We start from the raw sequence: 21494 nt of genomic DNA on the forward strand, positions 1-21494 counted from the left end.
ATACAGGAGCACAGGCATTTCCAGTATTCATGGGCTGTCCAATACTCATCACATCTGGGCTGGAGTCAGTCTGAACCATACAAATTTAGACGCTATTTACTGATGCTGTAGTGATCAGGGAACAGTGTTTCTATCACACAGCCTGTGGACATGGCTCCATGAAGTTATTTATTATTATTACTTATTATTTATTGATCAAAAGAAACAAATCCAGAATGTGTTTGCATAAAACTGTATTTTTTTTGACAGAAAGAGAGAACTAACCTGGCTTCAGGTGGCTTTCTACTGAGGGCACCTATCAATAGTCTTCCATGTACCACAAGTTCCAGAAAGAGCAAAAATATTTTAGTCAGCTTTTTATACAATGTCTCTTGAGAAACTTTCTAAATGTAATGATGATAATAATAATAAGCTGCTGCCCATCTTCTTTTAAGAGCTGATTTCTCAGCGTGGCTGAGCATTGTGCAAGGGATACCCTTTGCTGCTGGTAGCAGCTGCTCTGTCCTGGGACAGAAGTTCACTCAGAGACAAGAGGAGACACCTTGGGCCCTGTGTCCCTGTAGCTGCTTTGCCACATTTGGCTGTACCAGCAGTCTATAACTGAGGCAGTTAAGGAAAAAAAAAAAAAAACAGACTATGAGCTGACCTAACTGTAGTGGCAAACCATCCACCCCTGCGCCTCTCCTTCTCATATGTGGGTTGTTAGTTAAAAAGGAAGTAGCAAAGGGCCATTTGGTGGTAGCATGGGCTGTGTCACCCTATTTGTTCAAGCTGAAGAGAAGATGGAACCATTGAAGTCCCAGTGCTGTAGGCTCTAATTTGGATGCCTGGGATCTTTCATTTGAGTGCTTTCAATCATGACTTTTGGTTCACTGATGTTGATAAAATGGAAACTATCATCATCTTTGCCAAGGTAAATAAGCAGTATAACCAAAGACTTTACTGTTGTCACCATCCCGATAGGTGTGAATGACTCCTGAATGGTTGGGAGTCTGGGAGAGTATGTGCAACCTTGTATAAACTGGGGTTGTTCCTGACTGTGTACTGGAAATTGAGCAAGATCTATTAAGGAGCTGAAAATAATAGGTTATTGTGGGGCCAGGAGAGCTGCTGTGTTGCCAGAGCAGCTGAAAGCTCTTGCTGCTTGTGGAGCAGATAAATGGTGGCCTGGCAGTGGGTGGATGGGTATCTCACGGCAGGATTGGTGTGGGGAGGTGCTGGCCTAGGAAAGCAGCCAGGCAATGTGTTTATTGTGCTGTGCTCAGCTCGTGCTTGATAAGAGAGGTGAAAGGAAGGCAAGAAGGGGATGGATGCCCTGGTATGGGATTTAGGATGAATCTGTTAGCAAAGGGGTAGAAAATAAAGTGTCTTAGGTATTCATTTATTTTGGAGTCTTTTCCAACAAAGATTTATCTCTGTCCCTCAGTGAGGCATCTTCCTCTGTGTGGGAATGCTAACTTTTTGCCCTTCATCTTTGCTTGCTTGCTGTTTCTTTATCTTTTCCCTCTTGTCTCCTTTCATCTTCATGCCTCTTCCTCCTGTGACTGTATTCCCCAAATCCTGTTCCACTCTAACCTCTTCTTCCACTCCTACCTGCCAGAAGCATCACCAGAGAAGGAACCTTTGTTGCTCCAATCTCTTGCTAGATTTTCCAGGTTAGACCCAGTTATAGTTTAGTTAGCAGAATCAGTGAACCAGAGAGATTGCCTCTCCCAGTTATTGTTTTAGTCTTTTGGAGATGTGTCTGAATTCTGTCCTTCCCTACTGGAAACAAACTTTTCCTTTGTTTGAATGATCAATTTGCATCTGTTATGTGATGGACTGTTTTGCCTTGATGTGTTCAGCAGAGCTGGCTGAAAGCTTCTCAGCTATGCAGGAAAAAGAAACAAAATTTGACACATTATCCTATAAATAAGGCTATTGGCCAGGTGTCTTCTGCAATAGGAAAGAAAAATACTGGGGAGGCCATTCTGGCTTGGTGTCCCTACAGTTGTGGTGGAAATGTGCCTGTATGAGGGTCAAAAAGATCTTATCTTTTTCCACAGCAGGGTCCTCACCTTCTAGCCTGGCTTTCTGGAGCGTTGGCAAAGGGATTAGAGGCACTGGAGCTCGTGGTCATTTGGCCATGTCTGGTTGCCTGCTGCTCTAGACAACTGCTTGCTTTGCCAGTGGCTGTAGCTGGTCGTGCTCTTCATTTCCCCCATCTGTGTTGACTCCTGGCTCAGATGGCCCAGAGATACATTGGTAAGGCCCTAGGAGCCTCATGTGCCAGTAGAGTATTTGTAGCCTGAAAACGTCCGGGTCAGAATGGGTACAGAGGGAGTGCTTTTCCAGTTTAGGGAACCATTTGTAGTTTGAACTGTCATATTTTGCAAGAACCTGTCATCACTATTTGTGTCATAGGCTCTCCAGCAATGTTTTCCATGTGCAAGACTGATTCTCTCACACCCCCTTTCTGCCTTGTTTCACAGAAAACTGCATCGATTCTCCTTTTCTTTCTCAGGCTGTCAGCACCCTGACAGTGATTCAGGTCCTCACTCTTTCTATCCTAGGACAGAGAAAAGACAATCTACAGCCAAAAATTCAGTGCCAAAGATGAATAACTAGAAAAAGAAGTTTTTTTCTGAAGAAGATCAATCAATTAATTGATTAATTAATTAATCTAGCCACTTGAATTTAAAACTTCCTTTGCAAAGCACCTTCACGCAGGATGGGGTGGGGCGAGGTGGGGAGAGAAAGAACAATTGATGATCTGCTGTTTATTTATTGTGCCATTGTGGATTTAGAACTGGCTGAATGGCAGGTCTCAGAGGATTGTGATCAGTGGCACAGAATATGCTGCTGCGTCCAATTCTGGGTTCCTCAGCACGGGGGAGCCATGGAGCTCCTGGAGTGAATCCAATGGAAGGCAATGACAATGTTTAAAGGACTGGAGCATCGCTCTTATGAGGAAAGCCTGAGGGAGCTGGGCTTGTTTAGCTTCAAGACGGAATGACTGAGAAGGGACCTCACCAGTGTATGTAAATATCTGAAGGGAGGGTACCAAGAGAATGTAGCCAGGCTCTTCTTGGTACTGCTGAGCCATTGGATGAGGTGCAGTGGGCAGAAACTGGAATGCAGGAACTGCCACCTGAACTTGAGGAATAACTTCCTTACTGTGCAAGTGACTGAGCACTGGAACAGGCTTCTGAGAAAGGCTGTGGAATTCCCCCTCACTGGTAATACTCAAAAGCTGTCTGGACACAATCCTGCTTCAAGGAACCCTGCCTGATCAGGGAGGTTGGACCAGATGGCCTCTGGTGGCCGCTTCCAGCCCAAACCGTTCTGTGATTCTGCGAAACGTGCTTTTTGTGAGGCCCTTTTCTAACGTGCCGAGCTCACGGCTGCGTTCCCGCCGTGCCATGCCGGCATTCCCGGTGTCCGTGTCCCGGTGCCGTGTCCCGCAGCCCCGAGCGCCCGGCCCCGCTCGGCGCCTCCCGGCCGGTTCCTGGCGGGGCAGCGCCACCTGCCGGCAGCGCCCCGCAGCGGCCGCGGGCGGCCCGGGAGCCCCGCGGGGGAGGGAGGGAGGGATGGATGGATGGATGGATGGATGGATGGATGGATGGATGGATGGATGGATGGATGGATGGATGGATGGATGGATGGATGGATGGATGGATGGATGGATGGATGGATGGATGGATGGATGGATGGATGGATGGATGGATGGATGGATGGATGGATGGATGGAGGGAGGGAGGGAGGGATGGAGGGAGGGATGGATGGATGGATGGATGGATGGATGGATGGATGGATGGATGGATGGATGGAGGGATGGATGGATGGATGGAGGGATGGATGGATGGATGGAGGGATGGATGGAGGGATGGATGGATGGATGGATACTCGTTGGTGTCTTTCCCTGGGTTTGGGAATCCAGCGCCTCCAGTGTAGTTCTCAGGATTACCACTGTCTTTCAATCAAAAAGTTTCTGCCTGTTGCAGAGAGTGGTATCTGCTCTGAGGAGTCACTCAGTTGATGAAATATAATCACCTGCCCTGTTCTGTGCCCCTAGCTGGCAAACCAGCCTCTTTTCAGTTGAGAAACACAATTTTCTGTTTTCAAATAAATATATTTTAAAATTTGATTTGGGAAATTGAGTCTCTCTGCTTGGTTAAAGGATTAATAAGGTGCTCGGCTTTGGTTGGGGCCGTTAGAAAAATGCACTCAAGACTTGATGTGGTGTAGGAAATAAAACCAGCAATTTCTCCAGTAAGTAAGCTCCACTAATGTGAGCTGAGAAGAGATCCAAGGTGAGGCCACATCAAGCTTTCTGTAGCACATTTTTTGACTTTGTTGCTTGGGATATAATCTTCATTGTGCAGGGGAGGAAGCTTCACTTCCAGGCTATGCATGGCCAGCAAAACTGAATCTTTCTGCTGTGGCTCCTTGGATATTCTCATGTTTGTTGTGATGCTTTTTTTACCTTTGATGGAAATATGGTTGTGTAGATGCTCGCTTTTAAAGGGAGTCTTTGTCATAAAGCAGACTGTCCCTGGGAATGCCTCTGTGCGCTCTCCTGGGGAGATGCAGAACTCTTTGATTAAGGCCAGAAGTCAGTGCTGGTTTGTTCCCTTTTTCTTTGCCCTCCCCCCTGCATGAAGTCTTGCCTAGTTCCAGTTTGCTGCCCAGGATTCTCACAGACTACAGGAGAGTTTCCCGGCCATCCGGAGTCACTCTGCTAATGTGAGGAGAAGGAAGAGGAGGACACTTGGTCACTGCCAGTTCACACCCCTGCAGCAAAGCCGAGTTAGCCCGCGGCACCCTGGAGCTGGCCAGCGCGGGGCTGCTTCCTTGTTTAAGGAGCAGGTCATTTTCCTTGCTTCTCTCGCTGTTGGTGCGGGCTCGGTAACACAAACCCTTCACGGGACAAAGCAGAACAATCCTCTGAGCTCCACCTCTGCGGGAGCGTCCGTCACCCACCAATCCCTCGCAGCCCGCGCGATTCCTCTGCCAAAGCCACAAGGACACTGAACCACAGCGCCCAGCTGCTGTCAAAACTCTTTTCTCTTTGACATCTGTCCCTCGCTGAGGCGGAGTCGTGCGGGCATCTCCTCGGTTCCCCCGCAGGGGGAGCGGCCGCTGCGCAGGGCCGGAGTGCCGCCGCTCTCCAGGGTGCTGAACCCCGCCCGCCGCCCCGCTCCAGCCCCGGGACACGCCGCGGGCTCCCCGTCCCTGCCGGCAGCACGGAAAGGGGACCAGCCTTTGTGCTCACCCTCCTGGACTGCACAGCCGCGCCGGGGACTCCTCGGAAGCGTGTCCCGCACCGCGGGAAAAGGCGGCTCTAAAGTGACCGGCAGAGCACGGAAAAAGTAATCCTCACTCCCACCCTCCCCTTGAAAAAACACCCAACCAAACGTTGAAAAGGAGGAAGTTGTGGGCTTTGGGATTTTTCATTTTGTTTGGGTTTTTTTTTTTTTTGTTTCTTTGTTTTCCACTCTTCCTACGGGCTGTGGCATCTGGGCAGAAGTCATTAGAATAGTATTAGAACCCAAATCTACCGTGCAAGCAAGACACTACTAATGTGCCTGGGCAGGCTTTTTCACAGAGGAGATGGTAGCTAGGGCTGAGCATAACAGACACGGAGGCAAGCAAGTGAGGGTTAAACTGGCATGATTAGGGTGACAAGAAATTAAACGCGAGACCATGGACGGCATACTGTCTCTCTTTATGACTTGCAAATTAGAATGGAAATTAAAAAGCTTGAACACAGAGATCCCCACGCCTCCCAGACACGGACAACTGAGCAAAAGATTGTCTGTAACTGTCTTTCATTAAGTGGTGTCAGGCTTTCCTTCCCCTGACCTTCACCAGTTGTTTACAGGAGGGTTTTCCATCTCCCGTTGGAGAGCAGGGTCACGAAGAGACAAGAGACCGAGCCGAGCAGACCCGAGATGAGCTCTGAGCTGCCAAGCCCAGGCAGGGACAGGAGAGCCCTTGCACCAAGCTGTTTTACCCAGCCCTCCCCACGATGCAGGTCACGACCTGGGGCTTACTAAAGCCCCTGCTTTGCTCCAGAGTTGTGAGATCCACGTTGCATTGCCCTAAGTGCAGGCGGGACGTGGTCTTGGCATGGCAGGCAGCCCCCTACTGTGGTGGGAACTGAAAATGGGTTCTGTAGGCTGGGCTGGGCCCTGCAGGACAACAGGTGTGGTGAGGAAGCACTGTTGAGCAGTGATGAGCAGATGGGCAGAGCTCCAGAAAGAGGCACCCAAGTGCAGAGCTGGAAGGAGAGCTACCCAGAGGCAGGACGGAGTTGGCTAGCCCGACTCACCTCGGGGACAGAGAGGAAATCTGCCTCTGGGGGTGAATTCAGCCGCTCTTCTCCGTGTGTTTCCCCGCCCCTTCTGGGGTAGGCATATCCCGCCCGCGGAGTCACTGCTGAGCCATTGCAGAATCACCCCGGAGCTGGTTCTGATATCCTCCTAACTGGTAACCGGGAGAGGGCCTGGGGCTTCTCAAACACACTCCCCCCGGGCCCCAGGGGTGTCCCAGGCAGTCGGTCCAGCCCCGCAGCTTCAGCCGAGCATCCCCAGCTCCTCCGGGGTAGCCGCGTCCCCACCTGCGTGCGAACGCGCGGGGGAAGGCGGGGGGCCGCGTCTGCCTTCGCCGCCGGTTTCACCGATACCATCGTTATTTTCTCCGCAGTCTGCAAGGGCTGAAGTTTCTCCCTTGATGGTCTCGGCTGCCCGCCCCGCAGATCAATTAAACCCAGAGCCGGCCCGATCAACATGAAGGGGAGGCCACACAGCAAACAAACAAACCGACCCAAAACAAACGGGCGCCCCCGCGGCTCCCAGGGCCCCCCCCGCGCCCCCCGGGCAGCCCGCGGTGGAGAGCGCCCGGGAACGCCCCGAAACCTGCAGCGCCCCGCGGGGAAACAGCTCCCCTCTCCCCGCAGGGAGCGGGTCCGGACACCCCCGGAGCCCCCCGGCTGCCCCAGGGGCCCCGGGATCCCCGAGAGGGACGGGGCCGGGGGAAGCGCCTCCGGGGCGGCGGGGAACGGGGTCCCCGAGGGGTCCCGCTGCCCCCTCTAAATTCCGGGCCCCGCTTGGTTTGCCTCGGGGCCGGCTTTGAATCGGGCTGTGCCCGCCTCCCCTGGCCACCGTCCCAGCCCGCTTCGCCATCGCTCTCTTTAAAGAACCACTCATTTATCGTGTTTTCCTAATTATGTTTTATTTAGCTATTCATGAGCTATTTGGTGTTACACTAGGGTTATTTCTGCTCTGCTTTCCTTTCTCTCCCTCCTCCTCTTCCCTCGCTTTGATGTCCTCTTGCATATTATACAAACAAGATCAAAAGCTACTTTTACCACCTCCGCCCACCTCATACAATATTTGTTACGGGAGAAAGTGTGTTTCGGGTCAAAACGCTGGCTTGTTAGAGAGAGGTACTACCCAGCTGAAACCAGGGGGAGGGAGGGGAGAACGGGAAGGTGGGGGCACAACATCAAGTACATGAACTTTAAAGTGAGCCCTATTACCACGTTATTTAAAGGTCTGATCGTGTCAGATATAATACTGAAGAAAAATGTTATGTTGGACAAAATGCTTATATTTTCCTGCTGTATTAATGAGAAGCTTGCCCTGGGCTATTTCCCCATCTCAGAGGGCAGCAGATGCAGAAAGTCCTTGGGGAGTAGATCTTTGAAATTTCATCAGCATTCATGGGTGACCTAGCCTTTTCAAGCACAATGATAGACATGATAAATCATCTTTGCAAGGAATTCTAATTATCCTTTATATGGCCAGGTTGCCTCTCAAAAAGCAGATATCTAACATTTTTCCATATTGCTTCCAGATTTCAGTGAGGATGTCAAAAGTCTTGGCCATCCTTCTTCCCTGCTGCTGACCATGTTATGTGACATCAGCCCGAAACCCCAGAGTGTGCTGGAGTCAAACTATTCTATTAAGTTACACGCTTGCCTGTATTGAACTAAATTTAATTCCTTTCCTCTCTTACCCAATGAAATTATGTGGTGCAGTGTAAGATAGGATTAGAAGTATATCATTATAGCAATTAATACTATAATGCCTCCATGATTAGTGTGCTACATTGAATTTCATGGATTTTTGCTCACTCTTGCCTAGATTTCCCTTGGGTCCTCTAGCCCAAACCATTGTATTCTTAGCAAATTAAATGTGAAATCACAGCAATATACTTAATAAATCCACTATCACCTGTATGGTGTGTTAATAAAGGGCTCCAGTGCAACCTGTACAGCATCACCTTGCAGCCTGGCATGCACAGACTGGGAAGGCAGTTTCCCTCGAGGTGGGAGCTCCCTGACACATCCCTCCTCTCCTGCCCAGCTTTCTCTCTGCTTGCAGAGCAGGCCCAGGGGAGCAGAACTGTGGAAGCCCAGCACTGCTAACCCCAAAGCAGGGCACAAGGCGGATGGATTTAGGCTTGTGGCTAGCAGGCAGAATGCCTTGCTCCATGGTTATTTGTGGAAGGGAATGCATTGCAATGCAGTAACCCCACACTGTGCTTGGGGACTTGGATGAAATCCCCCACCCAGGGAGGTTCAAGCCTTTTCCCACCTCCCCTGGGGGAAGAGGCGGAGGTCTTTAAAGAGAAGCCTGTTTGAAGTGGCCCTGATGGAAATGGGGTTATTTCAGAGGTACAGTAATGGCTGTCTGGTTATCTGCAGCCAGGGCTCTGTGGTGGGGAGATAAGATATTTATTAAGAGACCCGTTTTAATGCTCAGGGATCGCTTTCAGAGGGCCCAAGAAAAATGGACTTTATCTAGTATATTATTATGTACAGTCACCCTGTTGATGTTTTACTTTAGTTTAGACACCATGAATAAAAGGTAATAACTTTCCCTTCAGCTTATTTATCAGCAAGACACCTGAGGGCAGTGAGGTGGGGAGGTATTTGCTTTAATAGGCGTGATTAGAGGGAGACTCTCCAGGATTAGGGGAGAAGTTGGGGTTGCATAGGGACCCTCAGTGCCTGACATTCACGGCGTATTTTAGACCCAGACCTTCCTAGGAACTTTGCCAAGAATCAGGGAAGAGGGATAAACTGTGTTGGGAAAGGAAGTCATGGTGGGCTGTAGGTGGCATGAGGACAGGGAAGCCCTGGGCTGTCTGAGCATGGTGTAAGTGCTTAAATTTGGTTGGTCTGAAAATGTGGGGGGTGGAGACAGATGCCTCAGGCCTTCTAGGACTTCTCCAGAGCAGGCAACAAGCCTTCCTGACCTGGCTGGGTTTTTCTCTGCTGTTGAATGTTTCCAAGCCAAGGTGGGAAAGACTCCAGTGACTGAGAAATGACATTTCATGCTTCTGGTTCTGGTGATGGGCACTGTTCTACCTCATGCTGAGCACCTGAACTGAGTGCCTGGGTGGGAACACTTTTTACCTGGACTGTTGATGTCCATACCACCATTTTGCTTGAATAGTTTTTCCTTCTGCACTCCTCTTCACCCACTTATTCCTACTCCCTTGGTAATGAGAGACCTTCCAGGCGTGGAGATCTTCTGTGGCTGAGGAACATCCCACTTGTGCAGGGGAGGGTGGTGGAAGACTTTGAATGCACAGTGGTGCACAGCAAGACAGGCGGCTGAGACAGGGTTGGTGGGGGGTGAGAGGGTCTGGGCAAGGTGGCCCAGGGATTGAGTCCCTGCAGACACCATTCCCAGATGGGTTCAAGGACCAGCATTGGCATGTCTCTGGTCTGGTAGCTGGACATCAGGAAGGAATGCAGCGAGGAGCCAAACAAATCCTTGCATCTCGCCACTCCCACCCTCCTCCCTCCCAGCACTGCTTTAGTGCCTGCCTGTTACATCTGTACACCTCCATCCTACAGAGACACGCATTAACCCACTTTCTTAATCTAACACACAGAATCATCATGAGCTGGGAAGCCCAGAACAGACAACTGAGTAAATTCAGAATAAACTACAGTGTCCTTTCATGGCCATAGATACTTAAGACTTCTTTCTTTTGTCTCTTCTCTTCCTCTATTTACTCTTCCTCCCTCCCTCCCCCTCTCCTCCTTTCCCTCAATTCCCCTTCCCTTTCTTCATTTCTATGCCTCCTTTCCTCCTTCTCTCCCTGCTCCCCGGCAGCCGCCACCGTCCCGTAGCTCCCTCCCGACGTGCCGGGCTCCAGCCGGGGCCAGGCTGCGGGGCAGGACCCCAGCCCTGCCCTGGCCGCAGCTGCGGTGGGAGCAGCGGGCCCGGCTGCCCCCCGCCCCGCCCAGCAGCAGCCGGAATCCGGGCGGGGCGGGCGGCGCGGAGCCGGGATAAATAGATTATTCACCTCCCTTTCACTGCAGGCCATATGAAGCGGGATAACGCTTTTGTCAGGGGGGGATTATTTGTTTAGCGGGAAAGTACGCGCGAAGGGATTAGCGCTTTGCCCGGAGCCCCCTCCCCGCTTCCATCCATCCCGCCCGCCCCGACGGGATGGGCCGCGCCTCAGCGGGGACCCCCGAGCCCTGCCCGGCCCCCAGGCTGGGACACGCGGCGCAGGCTGGAGAGGCAGCCTGTAGGGAGGGCTGCCCGAGCCGGGAGCAGCCATCGGGCACCTGTGTCTCGGCCCCTCGATGAGGAGGAGCTCGCTCCTCTTGCCGTCCTCACTCACTGCAAACACAAGCAGTGGGGGGAAAAGAGGGGGAAGCTTTTTGGACGAGTGAAAGACCGCGTCCCTTCCGGACAGTGCTTTACTCTGCTCCCCCAGGCTTTCCTATTTTTTTTAACCTTCCCCTATTTTTTTCTCCTTTATTTTTGTGCGTGTCTTTCTTCCCTCCGAAACTGACTTTCACTGGCAGCTTTTCCCTCCTCGCGCTCACCCCGGAGGAGGAGGAGGAGGAGAAGGAGGAGGGAAAAAAACAACCCACCAACCCAGCCACTAAACCCACCCAGCAGTGGATGGGGGGAGGCAGGAGGCTCGTAGTGCGGGTTCCTGGCCAGCGGGCGGTGGGAGCCCCCTCGCTCGGCGAGCTGATGGCCGGCGGCGGGGGAGCAGGGCGCTGCCGGCCCCGCGCACCCAGCGCAGCGGCGGCCCCGGCCGCGGCCCCGGCGCCTGTGGGGCGCTGAGGGCTCCGCGCCCGCGCTCGCTCGTCAGGCAAGGTGCGCTGAGAGCGGGATAAAACGGGAGGAGGGAGAGCGGCGGAAAGCAGCAGAGCGGCAGGGAGAGTGGCGGTTCTGCCTGCCCGGCTGCTGGCTACCGGCTACCTCATCCCGGCGGCGCATCCTGGCAGATGACGGAGTAACTCACACGCGCCTGGCTTTTTTTTTTTCCCTTTTTTTTCCCTGCTTTTTTTTTTTTTTTAAGGGGTGGGAGGTGTTTGCTATTTTATCTTTTTTTTTTTTTCCCCCTCTTTTTTTTTTTTTTTCTCTTTCCCTCTGTGTTCGTGTGTGTATACAAATACATCGCCTCCGCTCAGGGAGCAGGAATATTTCAAACCCCAAACTATGGCTTTTCAAAAATCGCCCGATGCCTCCAATGCCACGAGGAAAAATCCCAGCCTCTTGGAGATAGGAGCCTTGTGCTTGGACTCGGAGATCATCTTCGGCTTCACCAGCCACCTCCTGCGGAGGAAAGCCAGGGTAAGGGGATCTTGCCGCGGTCCGGGGCAGCTGGGGCCCGGGAGGGGGTCGAGGGCCGGCTCACGGGAAGGGGGTGTCAAACTTGGCGGTGCGAAGTTGCGGGCGGCGGTGTCGGGCAGGTTTCAGCACCACGAACAGTCCTGGCGGCTCCGCGGAGCGGCGCGGAGGGGCGCGGGGGAACCGCGCTGCCGGACCCCTCCTGGGGCTTCCCCGTGGGGACCGCGGCACCTTATGTGACCCCGGGTTCAGATGGGGAGTGGTGGCACCACGTCCCGCTATTTCTAGGAGGGTTTTGTACTTACTAAGAAAAGGAAATTGCTCAGCCCCGGAGCGCGGCTCAGCCCAGCGTCGGCCGGGGAGCCCACCCCTTTACCCCCCGCCCCGTCCAACCCGAGCCTTGGAGCCGCGGGAGGGTTTTGCAGACGTTGTTTGGGCACAGGAAATTAGGGAGCAACTTCCCGGAGAGCAGCATTACCCCGAGCAGGCGGGAGAAGAGAGCTGGGGCGCGGCGCCGTGGTGCGTGTGTCTGTGCCAGTCCCGCTTCCTCGCCAGCCAGGAGGGGCACATGGCAGCCCCCGGGTACCAGCCCGTGTCCTCCGTGTCTCCCCTTTACTCCCGCACCCCAACTTTTCCCGGGCTGCCGGCGGGCGGTCCGGGCAGGCGGGGGCAGCGATCACAGTGCAGGGGGGCTCTCTCTGCCCGCGGTGCGGGGCGCACCTCAGGGCTGTCATTGTCGCCCACGGCCCCGGGGCATGCAGCCGCAGGGGTGCGGCCAGTGGGGCGCTTCACACACCTGCCGGGAGAGCCAGAAAAGTTTTAAGCGGGGGCGGAAAGGTGCCTCCTGGGGCGGGATTATCTTTTACCCTCATAGAGATGTGTTTCCCCACTCTTTGTGTTCGGCGATGCCCACTTCACCACAGACCCTGCCCCACGCGCCACCAGCACCCACTCGCGCGGTGGCGGGGAAGGAGCCCAGGAGCCGCGCTGGCATCTCCGGGGGAGCGGCCGCCGCCACCCGGCGCGGCCCCGCGGGACTCGGGCTCCGGCTCGGGCTGCTCCGTCCCGGCGGGACGGCGGGCGCGGCGGCGCCGGCAGGGGGCGCTCTGGTCACAGGGACGGCGGCCGAGCCCGGGCCTGTCCCGGCCCCGCCAGCGCCGCCCGCGCGGGACCGGCCCCGACACACAGCGCTCTCCGGGGGAAAAACTAAAAAAGGGAGAAAAGGGCTAAATATACGAGCCCCAGCGACAGCCAAGTAGACAATTAGCTGCGAACGTTAATTTCTCCATCTGTCGGGTCAATTTTCGCGTGTAGGAGCATCCCGTCGCGCCCGCCGAGCGGCGGGAGAGTCGGCCCCGCGGGGCCTGTGGCCCGCGGCACCGCGCATCTGCTCGCGGAGCGGGAGCATCCTTATCCCAGCCCGCGCAGGAGAGCGGCAGCCGCGGGGCGGAGCGGGGGGAGCGGACCCCGGCCGGACCCTCGACCCCCGCTGGCAGCCGGTCCGCAGCCCCAGCGCCGCTTTTCTGACTCCGCGCCCTGCGGCGGGACCGCACCCGCGCCCGATTCCCGAGGAACTTGGGTGTTAGAGTGTGAAGGAAGCAATGATTTAAGTCACACTGATTTTGGCACTGTCCCGTAGGATCTCTATGAAATGGCATCTTTCCCCCCCACCGCTATTCCAAACCTAAACCCGAACCCCAGCCCGCCCCGGCCGAGGCTCCCCCGCCCCGCTTACCCCACCCCCACCCCGCCCAGCCCAGCCCAGTCCAGTCCCTCCTCCCCTGCCCTCAGAGCACTTTTCCAGCTTATTTTGCCGGCGTGCTGCCGTGCTCCGGGTCCTTCCCCGTGCCGCCGTGGGGAGCTCACTCCTCCCTCTCCCATCCCAAACTTCGTTCCCGTCTCAGTATGGGAGGCAACATCACCTAGAGCGGCAGCCCGGGCGGCGGGGACCCCGCGCGATCACTGTAGGCACCCCTGACCCCGCTATGGGCGCCCCGGGCCGGCCGCGCCGCCGGGCACCGCGCCGCCCGCACTAACGGAGCAGGGGAGCATCCCCCGCTATCATGATCGCGGCCGCCGGCAGGAAGGCTCTGGGACCTGATCCCCGGGCGCCGGGGGTAAGTTCCTACAACACTCATCTCCTTCCCGCGATTGAGCTTTTCCTTAGTTTTTTTCCTTTTTTTTTTTTTTTTTTTTTTTTTTTTTTAAATCTTCTTCACTTTTTTTTTTCCTCGCGAGGAGGGTGGGAGCAGCATTGCCTCCGCGTCCCGCGTTGCTGAGCTGTGCTGTCTCCGCAGGTGGCGGAGGGGAGCGGGCTGCGGGAGCTCTCCCCGCGGAAGAGGCCGCCGGCCGCCGCCGAGGAGGAGCGCTGCGCCAGCCGCCCGCCGCCCGAGGGAGCGGGAGCCGCCGCGGGGGCCGAGCCGCGGCCGCTGGAGCGGGCGGCGGCCGGGGGCTGGTGCCGGAGCTGCCAGGCGCAGCTGGCCGAGCTGAGGAGGCAGGCGGCCCGGCTGGCTGCCGGCGGCTGCCCGCCCAACGCGCCGCCGGTAAGTGCAGCGCCCAGCACCGCCGGGGCCGCGGGGGGAGGGCGGGGGGCTGGAGCCCGGTCCCGGCCCGCGCGGGGTCACAGGTACATCCCCAAAGGATTTGGGAGCGGAGCATGACGGCAAAGCCGGAGATTGCCAAGCCGGAAGGGTTCTTCAAAAGTTCAGGGATTTCCCGTACCGGACTTTTATCAAAAAGCGAAACTGTCCGGCCGGACGCTCACCCGCTGCTACAGCCACCGGCTGCCAGGAGGAGTTAAAGATGAAATAGGGACGTCGGGAAGAGGAGCGGCTGTGCAGGTGCCGTCCCGGACGCGCCCTCGGGGCCACCCCAGAGCCCGGGTGCCGGGGGAGCTCCCCGTGTCGGTCCGCAGGAGCCGGGGCCGCCCAGCCCCGCTGACACCGCCCCGGGGATGCCGGCTCGGTGTTGCGACTGGGATTTGGCTTCATCCTTACTAAGAGAAGCTGCCGGTGGCAGGCGTTCAGCTCCTCCTTCCGAGAAGCCCATAAAGTGCAGCTGAGAAGCAAACACTTGTGTCTGTGGCGCTGGAGGAAACTTTGAGTGGGACGGATGATCTTTGAGTGGGCTGTGCTTTTGCCCTCCGGGTGCTTGAACGTGCCTGCCTGGCTGATGGGCTTACTCCTGTCCTTAATGTCCCTCGGGCAAGCATTGGCTGTGTCATTTTCCTCCAGTTTGTGCTGCACGGTGGCACTTAATACCTGGTAGGGTATGGAGAAAGTGCATGAGGATGCCAAGAGTTTCTCTCTTACACAGGTGCAGCTTTATTAGCATGTGTTGTAATTGTCTGCACAGTTTTTCTTTTCCGTGTTTGTTTTTTTTTTTTTTTTTTTCTATCAAAGGCCTTTATTATCCTTGTTGCTTTTCCTTTGTCAGAGCAGGCAGACCAAAGATTTTGAAAGGTGAAAAGAGACAGTCTTGGGACAGGGTCTTGCCTAGACATCTGAAGAGATCCTGAGAATTAGCTGATAGGGCAAAATGCAACAGAAGGCCTTGAGATTCTGTTTCAGGACACACAAAACCTGTGCTGGGGTTTTGATAACATTTGGAAGTAATGTATTGTTTTCTAAACAATGCTTATCTGGATGTTTGCAAGAATGGGGGGGAGGGTCTGAAGAGGAAGCCAAACCCTACTGACCTTCGTTTTCATTCAAAGAGTTCCTGTATGATCTACAGAATTCCCATTGAATCTAAATATAGTTTTATTTGGAAGTGCATTGTGGAGCAGTGTCCGAATGCACAGTGAGGTTTGCATTTTCAGGTCAGATCCAAAGCCTTTTGAAATCGACAGGAGTCTCTCTTTTGGCTTGCTGGGCTAGGAATAGGCTCCTGTTTCTGTGGTGTAAAAGGTCACATACCTTATCTCATTGGATTCAGGACTGTTGGACCTTTTGTTTTCTGGATTGCTGCAGATGGTGGAAAGAAGTTTAATTTCCCTTGTGAAGTGCCTGAGATAGGCTGCTTCAATGAGGGGCACAGAAACCCCTGTTCCTGTGTTGGGGTGGGCCTCTGCCGTAAAGAATTGGGTCCTATCTGTGAGCAGATCTCTGCCATGGGAAAAAAAATTCCCAGTGTAGGAGAGTCAGTGGCCTCAGGCAGGTGTTCAGGTGAGGAGACCAGTGAGCAAAGGCCTGTTTGTGTGGTCTCCTTCCTGCAAGTCTCGGGGGACTTCCTTGATAAGCACTTGATGATGGGTAAATGAATCCCCCTTTTCTGCAGAGTTTCAAAGCATGCCCAGGAACGTAATAAAATAGGAGTCATCACTGTGTCAGACCCTCGGCAGACCTGAGCACAGTTACAGAAACCTGGAGTTTACTCACTGTGCAGCATGCAGTAAGGCTTGGTGGTTGAAATCTCTTGAAAACTCCATTCTCTGACACTTGTGAGACCTGGAGCCTAATTGCAAGCTCAGATTCCCTCCAATCCTGGTGTGGTGAGCAGCTCCTCAGGAAGGAGGATGCAATAAACAGTTGTCCTTACTGCCTTGTGAGTGTGAAGTAGGTTAGGGGGAGATAATAGGCAGGGGTTCGGCTACTCAGCTGCTGTGAATTGGCCTTGCAGTGGGAATCTGATGCAATATGCTGGCAGGGTGAGCACTGTGTAATGTTTGTGCCAAAAAGGCAGCTTGCTCGATCCCCCCCCCGCCCCTTCTTGTTTAATTATATAACAAGACATCTGAAAAAGCAGCTCCTCTCTGTAAGAGTTTCATGCCCATACAATGCAAGTCCAAAGTTTCCTACAAGCTCTTCTAATGCACTGTCAAACTAAGCAACTGCTGGATGAGTAAACACCAGAAGGCTACTGCTTGGAGCATGCTGCTCTCAAAGGATTTACCTCCTTTGCCATAATAATTAAGAGATCTTTCAGCACAGATTCAGAAAGGCTTCCACACCTGGTTGAAAACCCTTTGGAAAGGTGGGTGGGTGCCTCAGAGATGAAAGAAGGGCTAGTTTCCTGCTGTTGATATCTTTCCTGATGAAAGAGTGGAGGTGTATTCTCATGCGTGGGGCAGCTGACAAGGGATTGAATTCACATTAGAATAGAAAACCAACGTACTGTTTGCAGTCTGCAGGGATAACAAATCTAATTACTTGAGAGGGCTATGATTCATACAGTTTGTGTTGCTATCCTTTCAATTAGATGTATTTAAAATATATAAATAATTTAAAGTTTCAGTGCTCAGATGATGTGCATTGATTACAGAATACTGTTAGTTGTTTGTGTCTCTTCAAAGTCCTCCAAATCTCTGTGGACAGCTGATAAAAAGATACACCTCTTTGCTTATGTTAAAACTCTTTAAACAGTCTCCCAAGCAAAAGATTTACTGCATCCTACACTCTCAATTCCCTTCAGTTTACTGCTGCTGCCTTTACAGTTTTCTACCACAGTGCGGCTGTGTGAATCAAAATGTGATTTTCATTAAGTGTGGACGGGGCCAAGTAAAGTTTAATCTGAAATTATCCCAGATTAACATTTTGGTATTGCAGCGTTGGCATCAGTTACTGGGTCATGTACTGAACTAATGTAGGAGGGAAAAACAAGGTGTCTTGGTTTATCCCTAATTGAAAGTTTTGCAGGCTGTGTCCTTGGAGGGTTGGTAATGGGATACAGCATCTCCTACTGCCAGAGTTCTGGCTGGAGAGGAGAGCAGGTTGCTGTGCCTGGAAGTTGTTGCTGTTGGCAGCTGTGGGACAATCCATGGGAAATGAGTTGGTGGTCTGTGTTTCACTCCCAGTTGGCAAATAGCCTTGTCACAAATAACGATTACCACTAATTGGCATCATTGTTGGCAGTTTCAGGGAGACACTGAGGGCTGAATGGGATGTAAATTAAATTAGTAATAATATTTTTTTAGCACCTAAATTCTTCATTGTGTTTCACAAATGCTAATTAATCAATTTGTGTGATTGCCCCTGTTAGGTAAAACCCAAACATGCTGTCATTTCTGCAGAGGTGTATGTCAGACTGAGGTGTCTGTCTCCACAAGGAAGTGGAGAGGCAGGCACTGTTCACTATGGGAGATGTGCTCCTCTAGCTGCATTTCTGGAGGTGAACTCTGTGCTGCCTCTGGCACAGGCAACAGCCTTAAGGATATACAGCTACTGAAAAATGGTTTTAGCTAATCCCTTATGAGCAGAGGAAAAAAGCTCTCCTGGTGTTAGGAATACACACACGGATGCAACTACATCCGCAGAAGGGATTTATACTGGTGTAAACATTTTGGTTTTAGAAAAGTAATGCTTGTGCCCAGGTATACTGTACTGGAAGAATTTTTTATTGGTACTGAAAGGAGGCCAAGACCAGCAGAAGTTCACTTTGAAAGGGATTAGCTTTGATCATGTTTCTCCCAGCCCAGGGATCAGACACCACATTTCCCTTGTCCCCATCCACCCTCACCCCAGACGCCTCCAGTCTGAGCAGTTTATGCTGTACCTACTGCCAGTGCAGGCAGGTGCTAGAGGCAGCATTAAACAGGGCAGAAACGTCAATTTTGTGTTATAGCTTGAGTCCTGGAAGTTCTTGCTGTCTTAGTTTTTAAGAGCTTCTTTCCTTCCCTGTTCTGTTGTTTTGTTCTAAATTTTTACCCCCACTGGATTATCTGCGCTGTGTGTTACATGAGGCACGCCACGAAGGACAAAGAAGAGAGAGTGTGGCTCTATTGCTGGTGGGGTTGGGAGTTTTTTGTTCCTCAATACCTCAAAAGTCCCGTATTCCCAGCTGCCCAGGTAAACTGCAGTTGGGCAGAAGGGATCATGCTGCCAGCTCTGGTCTGCAGGGAGCCTCAGTGACCAGGACAGGTTATTCCTTTGTTGCTGATGAACCATGAATCACTGGAGGGAGTTAAGCAAGTCCTAGCCTGCTGTATCCGTGTCAGGGCTCAGTGTTACACCAGCCAGAGTTGGAGGAAGGAAGAGCTTTTCCAAGAGCTGGTGCTCTCGAAAAAAAAGGAAGATGACAGTGGCTTTAGAGGTGCTGTTTGCATGGATGTGTCTTACCTGTGCAAGTACCAGGCAGTGCTGCTGCACTGAACTCCCATCGCTCCTCCTTTTGGTCAAAGTGATGGTCTCTTGGTGGCACACCTGTGTGACCTGCTGACTGCATCACCTGAAGGGGGGATGAAGAACAGAGTTTTGGGATGGGCAGGCTCTTTGTTGTATTAATTGCCAAGGTGTATTAATTATTAGTTTTTCATTAAAAATGTTTTACTTTTAAATGGAAAAAAAGCTTTGTTACAGGTTTCTCCTGTGTGCTAAATAACCCCCCCTGTTCCCACCAGCATCAGAGCTAGGGAAGGAGGGTTTGGTGGGATGGATGTTCACTGCATTTGTTCTCCCCATCCTTCTGCATTAATCCCAGCTGTTCCCTCCTTATCCCAGATGACTCCATAAGAGGCAGCATCTTCTCTGTAGCTGCACACACTGTTTGGTTGACAGTAAGATGGTGCTTGGACATCTGGCTTCTACCAAGCAACTAATAACACCTGTATACTTCCCAATTTCTCTCACAGTTTGTGGAAGTTGTAGGAACTTGTTCTGAGCCTTCCCCCTCAATTTTAGATCATTTGACAGGTTCAAAAGCTGTTAAGAAGGGCTGTAAGTAAGAAGGCTGGAAAGGACTGTGCAGTAGTTCTTAGTGCTGTGGAAAACCAGGCTGAGAAGACAGGCATGGGGTTGAGTGCTGTAGTCTTGATGTGTGAGAGTCAGGGGTGCTTTGTAATTCCCACCATGGCCACTCTGATGGCCTGCAATCAGCAGGAATTGAGGCAAGGAGAACTCATGTGATCCCTGGCTGCCAGTACCTGTTCCCTCACTGTGCACTGTTGCGTGCTCCAGGAGCCTGTGCTGCATGTGGAAGACCCTGGGAGAGGGCTCTGTGTCCTCAGTGTTTGCCTGCAGGGCTGTGCTTCCCTGAAAGAACAAGGATTCAGAGCATATGGGAGCTTCTTGCAACACTTGAGGTGCATGTGGAACAGGTCTAAGCTTTTAGAAGCAGTCCCTGCTGAGTTTTCCTGCCTGTGCCCATTGTTCTGTTAGTGTGTCAACCCTTATTACTGGGATAGCCCTTACTGCCTGGAATTTGGGAGTCACAATGGGGACACAGCTGAGTCTTGGCTAAGTTTGGGGTCCTCTGTTACTTAGGGGCTCTTTTATTTTCTTGGGAGGTCTCTCTGCACCTGGGATGATATGGATAAGGAGAATTGAGTGGGAGAGCTGTCTTTTAAAGATTGCTCTCTAGAGGAATCCAATTTTCGTGGCTCTTCACAAGCACTAAATGCACCTTAAAAATGTTCCATATTTAACATTTCAAAAATGTGTAAGTGGAAAAGTAATGTCTTAGTTAATAAATATGAAACTACAGGGCATTTTTTTTTAAGATGCACATTTAATATTTAATTTTGTGAGAGAGACTCTTGCAGAGACTTGGCTGTGGAGTGCTCCAGGCAATGAGCTCAGATGTGGATTTGAGGTACGTGTGCAGTCTAATAACAGGGTTAGTGACAGCACTGTGTCAAATGTGTTGACACGAGCAGTTCCCTTCTCTGGCTCAGCGCGGTCGTTCCCGGTGTGACAGGACAGGCTGTGGAAACTAATTGTAATGAATTTGCTTTAGACTCTTAGGATTTTCAAGCATGCCCTTTTAAAATACAGGTGAGAGGGATTATCTTGCAGTTTGGATGCTGGAGGCAAGAGACCTTCTCTCTGGGGGATCTGAAGTGGGGGAGTGGGGATTGCACAATTAGCTGAAGGTGCTGTGGTCTCCCGGGTAGCTGAGGTAATTAGTGTTTCTCTGGCTCTTTCTCTGGCTAATTCCTTCAGCACCCTGCCCTATTAGGGGAAAGGGAGGAAACACATAAACCATTTCAAAATCCCAGGGGGTGGAAAAGAGCATCTGCTGCTAACATCTGAGGTTGCTTTGAACCTGTTGAAATATGTAGTAGCTGCTTTATTGTTTTTGCCAAGAGTTTCCACCTACAGTGATCCCAACCTCTGCCTTGTTAACAATGAGGTTGTTGGAGGCAGTAGTCATCCTCCTCCTTGTCCCTGGTGCACAGCAGCTGATAGTGGCTGCTGCTGCGGACCTGGCACTGCAGGGTAAAGGAGTGGGGATGACTGAAACCACCAGGGTTTTCTTTCTTTTTTTTTTCCTCCCTCCATGACCAAGATTACCCACAATGTTCACAGTTTCTGCACGTGTCTCCTGCTGCTCGGGTGCCCCAAAATAGCTGCACTCTTTGGGCCTGAGTTGCCCTTGCCACAGTGAAGATGCTGATGTAGGTAACAGCCGGTTAGTCCCTGGGTTTTCAGCTGAGAGATGAACATTTTGTCCTGAAAAGTGAGCAGAGATTTTGCTTCACCCTGGTTAGACAGGGAGAACCTCTCTGAAAGTGTCTGCATGTCTTATGGAATATTTTTTCATGCTGATGCTGTTTCCTTTCTCAACATTGGATTACCTTCAGGAACTAGATCTGTTTGGATATTGGTCACACTGAGTATGGCAGGCAGCTGTCCAGTTGGAAGTACTGTATCAGGTCTTTATTATTTACTGGAAATCAGTGGAATTTAACTTGTCTGGATTTGTCTCCTTGTCCTCTGACCGCAAACCTGCAGCACTGGAATAGTTATTTTGTATTTACCTGTCCAGCACATCCCCGAGTGGAAGGCATCATTAAGAAGGTGGGAATCTTGTCTGTTGCTGGCTGTGCTTGTGACTGGGACCTGCCTGGCTTCTTTTACAAGTGTCTACTAATTTTGTATAGTGACTTATGGGGGAAAACTTGGGCCTTACTTCAAGGAGAATCATACCTCCTGCTGCCTCTGTTAACAGGAATTGTCCCAC

The 21494-nt window shown here is 52.2% G+C and overlaps 1 protein-coding gene across 2 annotated transcripts in view; it reads left to right on the plus strand.

Annotated features, from left to right (window-relative positions):
• Positions 1 to 13399: 13399 nt before the first annotated feature.
• KIF26A (kinesin family member 26A) overlaps positions 13400 to 21494 on the plus strand; it is a 93836-nt gene continuing 85741 nt past the window's right edge. For both annotated transcript variants that reach the window (XM_038138396.1, XM_038138397.1), the window contains exons 1-2: positions 13400 to 13714; positions 13895 to 14140. In XM_038138396.1, coding sequence (XP_037994324.1) covers positions 13661 to 13714; positions 13895 to 14140 — 300 coding nt within the window. In that variant the 5' untranslated portion in view covers positions 13400 to 13660. The remainder of the gene's footprint in view (positions 13715 to 13894; positions 14141 to 21494) is intronic.

The sequence above is a fragment of the Motacilla alba genome, chromosome 5 (assembly GCF_015832195.1).
Source record: "Motacilla alba alba isolate MOTALB_02 chromosome 5, Motacilla_alba_V1.0_pri, whole genome shotgun sequence".
NCBI classification, from domain to species: Eukaryota; Metazoa; Chordata; class Aves; order Passeriformes; family Motacillidae; genus Motacilla; species Motacilla alba.